This window comes from Rhagoletis zephyria, unplaced genomic scaffold (genome assembly GCF_001687245.7).
Source record: "Rhagoletis zephyria isolate East Lansing unplaced genomic scaffold, Rhagoletis_zephyria_1.1 Rzeph_scaffold_01620, whole genome shotgun sequence".
Lineage (NCBI taxonomy): Eukaryota > Metazoa > Arthropoda > Insecta > Diptera > Tephritidae > Rhagoletis > Rhagoletis zephyria.
The window spans coordinates 26,305-32,574 of NW_016158704.1; the positions used below are offsets into that span (position 1 = coordinate 26,305).

The following is a 6,270-nucleotide window of genomic DNA, read 5'->3' on the forward strand; positions in this document are numbered from 1 at the left end:
TTGCGTAGCTGGAGTGCTTCTATATAAGTTTGAAAGCATAATTTTTCCCTAAACTTACGAAAATGAATATCATAATAGTTACAGCAATGTTTACGCAAAGTATGTGTAATCTTAAAATTACAAATGACGAAATACTTACAAAATAATAATTAATTCAGCCGCATATATGAGACACCAACTTTCTAATACAAATATTAACTGAACGATAAAACGCAGCAAGTAACGGCTAACTGTGAACCATGCTGCATCTCAAGACTTACAAAACTACTCAGTGCCGCGGCGCGCCCTCCGAAGGGTTAAAATAGGGGTAAAACCATCCTGCGTACCATATCACGGTAGTTTTCAGAATGGTGAAAAACCCATATTTAATACGTGCGTCAGGCATTTAATGTTTGGCTTCAAAGAATAAGCTGAAATTGGTTAGATGAGTGTGCCACAACTTTTCAAATGTCAAAAATCAAAACTTCTAGGGATATGCCATATGGGCGAAACATTGTTTCGATTCTAAATGATTCAGTGTACTCGAATTCGCTTTCTTTTGCGGATTTCCCTGCTTGAGGAATTTTGAAAATAGCACACAATATAAGTTTACAAAATATTTTACTATTATTCTTTATTTTTAGGAAGCAGATGATATACCCACTGACAATTTAAATTTCTACGATAACAAAACTGCTCTCGATAATTTGCTGACAAAGCCAGACGGACTTTTTTATATAATCGATGATGCTTCTCGCTCTAGCCAGGACCAAGATCTTATTATGGGTAAGTGTTTAAGCATACTTACTTATGTAAATATGTACGTACATACATACATGGATATAAAATGAGCATTAGAGTGTTCCGAAATGCAAAGAGTACTTTCTTCCCAAATTCAATTGCATACCATCCAATTTTTTTTCTTTTTAAATTAAATAACGTTTGTAAGGCTTATTATAATACTAGCTGACCCGCTAGACGTTGTCCTGCCCACATTTCTACAACTTTTTTCTGTAATCATTTTGTGAACAATGGAAGCCTTTAATAAAGTAGTGTAAATATCAGAAAACAATTAAAAAAGTGAGAAAAGATATTTCTAGCTGATATTGGGCACGTTCAGAAGGCGCAACAGCTCAGTAACTGTTGCGATTGCACCTTCTGAACGCGTTGTTTTGTACTTATGATCAACTGAACAGTTGTGTGTTAGATGATCGTAAAATTTTTCTGATCATTTGAGATAATGTGTTGTGTGTTTTGAATTTGACAGCTAATGTATCAAGCCGTTCAGAAGACGCATTACGATCATAAATTTTTTTTAGCAACGGTTGCGCTCAACTTCTGCACCTTCTGAACCTACCCATTGTTGTTGATTTATTCCAAACTTTAAGTCACAATTAAATTAAGTAAAAGTTAAATAACTTATTTTATTAGAATGCTGCACGATACTTTTAGTTTTTTATCTGTCGCGTAAACAAACAAAACTAATGGTTTTGCAACACGGTAACAGGTAATTGGCCACGCGAGAATCATGACTTGCTTATTGTCAATGTAAACCGCGCGGGAAGCTGCTACAGATTGAAGCTGAATAAAATGTTGGCGGGAATCATTGGTAAGGGTGGTATCAGAACGTATTCTCCGATGAGCAAAGTCCATCACTTTGTTCGCCACCATTCGGGTTCCATTACAAAGACGTGGTTGGTTGGTATATCGCGGCATTATGATTATCAATCCGACTATCTATTGGAAACTGTGAGATGGTAATCCTGGTAGTTCTAGCGAGTTTAAAAACTCAGCATCATCTTAGCTAGTAATCAAAAATGGGCCCAGTTAAAATATCAAAGGGGATTTCGCTATTGTCAATGTCTAGTGTTTAGTTGCTTTGAAAGTACTTATTCAAATTGCACATAAGAGCAAAGTGACTAATTACGACGACAAAAACAGAAAAACAAAATTCTTTAAACCTTATCACGCTTATCTTTAAAATAGTCCTTATAAACCAGTTCATAATGTAACAAAGAAATTTTGACTTTTAACGCAACGCAGTAGCTTTAGCATAAGCGCAAAGTTGGCTTTTCTTTCGTTCTGCGGTGACATACTCTTCGTTGTAGACTCATTTATACCATCTGAAGAAATTAGTCTTCCACACATTGAATCTGCAGAATTGAAATGCATTCGTGTACAGGTTGGAAAAGGGTTTATTTACTTAGCTCTATGCTATATTCCTCCCCGATCTGACACATCGGTTTATTCACAACACGTCTCATTACTTAAATCAGTTAATTTATTAACGAAACCCTCTGATTCAATGAATGTGTTGGGTGATTTTAATTTACCAAATATATTAATGAACATCATTGACAATGATATCGTACCTTTCGCGTCTAGTGCGTGCAACAACGTATTTTTAGAGGAGATCGCTGAACTCGGCTAACTCAGGTTAATGTACTTCATAATAATTTGGTAAAGTATTAAATCTTGCTTATGTAGTGATGATGCATGTGAGTCCGTTTTAAATAAGTGTGATCCACTAGTTTTGCCCGAAGATGTCTACCACCCTGCTATGGAGATATCTTATGAAATTATAAGTGATGGTCAAAGTTGCGATATCCAAGTGAATGACTCAGTGAGAGGGGAGACCAGTATTTGCGTATGTATTTATAAAAAAAAAAAAATATTTATTGGTTCAAAAATGGTGGGTAGGCACTGTGGCCAATGGCAAAGTTCGTTTGCCACCTCTGCATGGTTTTAAGTCATGCAGAGTCCGCAAAATGCTCCGGAGGCAGTGTCCGGAGGATGCATCAGACTAGGCCGAGCATACTTTGAAGTGCCATCTAATTAGAACTTAAGAAAGTTCAATTACATGACAGTTGAGAAGTGCATGTGCAAAAATTTCCTAAATTGCCCCTAGACGATTTGGTCGTCTAGTGAATGTGACATAGCCGCAAATATCCGGCTCGAAGGACCATGAATAACTCAGTGAGAGGGGAGACCAGTATTTGCGTATGTATTTATAAAAAAAAAAAATATTTATTGGTTCAAAAATGGTGGGTAGGCACTGTGGCCAATGGCAAAGTTCGTTTGCCACCTCTGCATGGTTTTAAGTCATGCAGAGTCCGCAAAATGCTCCGGAGGCAGTGTCCGGAGGATGCATCAGACTAGGCCGAGCATACTTTGAAGTGCCATCTAATTAGAACTTAAGAAAGTTCAATTACATGGCAGTTGAGAAGTGCATGTGCAAAAATTTCCTAAATTGCATAAAGGAAATTTTTGCACATGCAGCTGTACATAGCATGTATTTAGGCGCCTGGTGTTAGCAGACGCGCCTAAACACCAAGCATGCGAACCAAATATTCCCTTTGATTTTTCGAAAGCCAACTTTATAATGCTTAACAAAGAATTGTCTAAATTTTCATGGCCTGCATATAAAGAAAATGTTTAACAAAGCGTTGCACATTTTAAATTTACTGTACATAAATTATTTGAAAAGCATGTGCCTAAACGCATGTGTATTCATCAGGAACAAGCACAGTTATGGTTTACTAAAGAACTGAGAAATTTTAAAACTAGAAAGTCGCGTTATTTTAGATCTTCAAAAAATTTGAAAATTAAATCTAACAAAGTAATTTTGCATATATTTATTTATCGCTCCGAGTTTTAAAGTGATGCGAAAAATATTCGTCATTCGCATTTTTAAAACACAAAACTTGAAACAATAAATCTGCAAAGCTTTTTACGCCAAACTTCAAATTCAGAAACTGACCAACAAGAAAAGACCGAATCTAGATAAATCGATTATAAACAAACAAGCAAGAAAGAAGCTAAAGAAGTGTTCCACCATCTCATTCTCTTCAAAGCAGGATGGGCAAATGGAGTTGTCATTTACGCCTATCACAGTCAGCTGTTTGTGCCACGAGACGTGACGAGTCAGAGGTCCCATCTTCTCAGTGAGAGGAAAAACTAGATAGACCTAAGATTGAGGGCAACATGAGTTTTGCCCACCTGTATCCTCTCGATGGCTCCCAGTCATTGCTCAGCCAAGTATCCACCCAGTTTCTGATGGTGGCTTCGACGGTCGAAGTGGGGAGTGCTATAAATGGTTGCGGATCGAGGAATACCTGGTATATGCCAACTGTGGCCAAAGGGTCAGATGCCTCATTTCCAGGTACTCCTGAGTTGCCCGGCACCCAGAGTAATGCAAGCTCGTTATTTTTACCAACATAATTTAGTCGAGACTTGCATTGCCGAACTAGTTTAGAAGTACTTAGATAGAGGGCTGGCCAATGCCTTAAGTGCAGCAGCAGGTACAGCACCTGTAGACACGTAAACCCCTTCCCCTCTACATATTTTCCACCACGTAGTCTATGGCGTTGGGGATTGCAAATACCTCAGCCTGGAAAACCTAAGCATATTCCCCAAGAGAAAAAGTGAAGCTTATCCACATTAACTTCTAAAAATACTCCAGATCCTGACCCTGAGTCAGTTTTGGAGCCATCAATGAAGATTCGACAATTTACGAGTACGGGCTCAGTGCTGGAATTAAACTAGCATTCCGCGCTCAGGGAACTCTGTCTCTCTAGAACCTCTTCAATAAAGGTAATGGTGGCTTAAAATCCTGTAGCATTGAAAAGACACAAGTGCTCAAATATCTGCATCCGCATCGCCTCACTCAGTGTTATACCAACATCCGTTTCTTTTTAGTCTGCGTCAAGAGCACTATACACCACTAAAAAAATTAAGTTAAATAAATAGGCCTTTAAGCAACCAACAGATAAATTTTCGTGGACTCCGATGGTGTAGTAGTTTATCTGAAATCCTTAAAGCAGTCCCTTAGTTGTGGTAATAACCAGTAGCTCGTTTCTTTAACTCTTCTCTACCGATTATTTCTCTACTGCACATTTGGTCAAATGATTACTTTTTCTGGGCGAAATTAATAGCAGCTAAAATACTGCATTATTTTAATGTAAAAAGATGGTAAACGTTAAAAAAGTGTAAAGGCAGTGAATAAAATGTGAAAACATGACTTGGCTTTCGTAAAACAGACTTTTCTGGTTTTTTGCATGTTCAAATGATGAGTATATGTGTTTAAGTAGCACTCAAAAACATTATATCGAGCCCTAACCGCCAAAATAACGTAAGCGACATTTTTTTCAAAATTTTCTTTTTGATGCAGAAATGCATCTAGATGCTCTGGGAATATTTCTGCATCAAAAGGAAAATTTTAAAAAAAGTGTCGCTTACGTTATTTTGGCGGTTAGGGCTCGATATGGCATTATCGAAATTCCTAAATTAAAAAAAGAAAAATATTTACTATATGTCTCGCAGATATGCCTTGAGTATTCCCAAATTCCCCACCGATATCATTTATATTCAGAATGCTAATGCTGCTTTGTGACACATTTACCAAAAATCGTTTGTAACTTCCCGAAAATAATACGAATGTTTTTGAAACTAAATTGTGAAAAGAATGTTCAAAGCTCTATACAATTTGAGTAACAAATTTCGAAATCGCTATCAATGGAAGTACATTTTCAATATTTATCACCATTAAAACGGACTATTTATCACCAAAACATTTAGGCTAAGCTATTGTTAGCGAAAGGGTGGACAGGACCGCAATGTTTGAAGATAGCTAAAAATTCAGAAAAGTGTTAGCTTTCGTATTTCAGCATTTTAGCGATAGCGAAAGTTAGAATCCGGCTGCTTGTCGACACAGTTGGCTTTTTGATTTCTACAAGAACTTCATCAACAAGAAACTCTATGTTTTGTCGACCATGCTTAACGTTTATAATTATTTAATTTATTCATAACAACAAGGGTTTCATATTTCAGTTGTTTGAATATTTTGAATATAGAATATGAACTCACGCATTGTCAGGCACACGTGCCAAACCGACAAACAAACTAACTTTAAGCTTCAATTTATTTATAATATTATTTATGCTTATGCAGCAATTATTTCCCATAAATACCCCAATATGTTAGGCTAAGAAATCAATTGTAAAAGAACCTACAAAGCGACATTGAGTTGCTCAGTAAAATAAATTCAATACAATTAAAACATAAATGAATTGTTTCATTCGATACATGGCGATCCTGCCAGCTTTTTGCGAAAATTAATTTGCAAAAAAGCTATCCTGCCAACCGGTGCTTAGATTTGAATTGCACTGTGGCAGTCTAGTGCTTTGCTGCACAGATCAGCCTGAATCCTGGTTTGCTTAAATTGCAACATTTTTAAAATTTTGTGCTTAAAAATTATGCACTAAAAAGCACTTTGACTTGATCAGCCAAAAA

General features: G+C 36.7%; 1 protein-coding gene across 1 annotated transcript in view; it reads left to right on the top strand.

Moving 5' to 3' along the window:
- Positions 1-623: 623 nt before the first annotated feature.
- The window catches only part of LOC108364642 (neither inactivation nor afterpotential protein C-like), a gene marked incomplete at its 5' end in the record, with an annotated part of 63,698 nt that continues 58,051 nt past the window's right edge, over positions 624-6,270 (top strand). The window contains one exon of the mRNA XM_017618399.1: positions 624-765. Coding sequence (XP_017473888.1) covers positions 624-765 — 142 coding nt within the window. The remainder of the gene's footprint in view (positions 766-6,270) is intronic.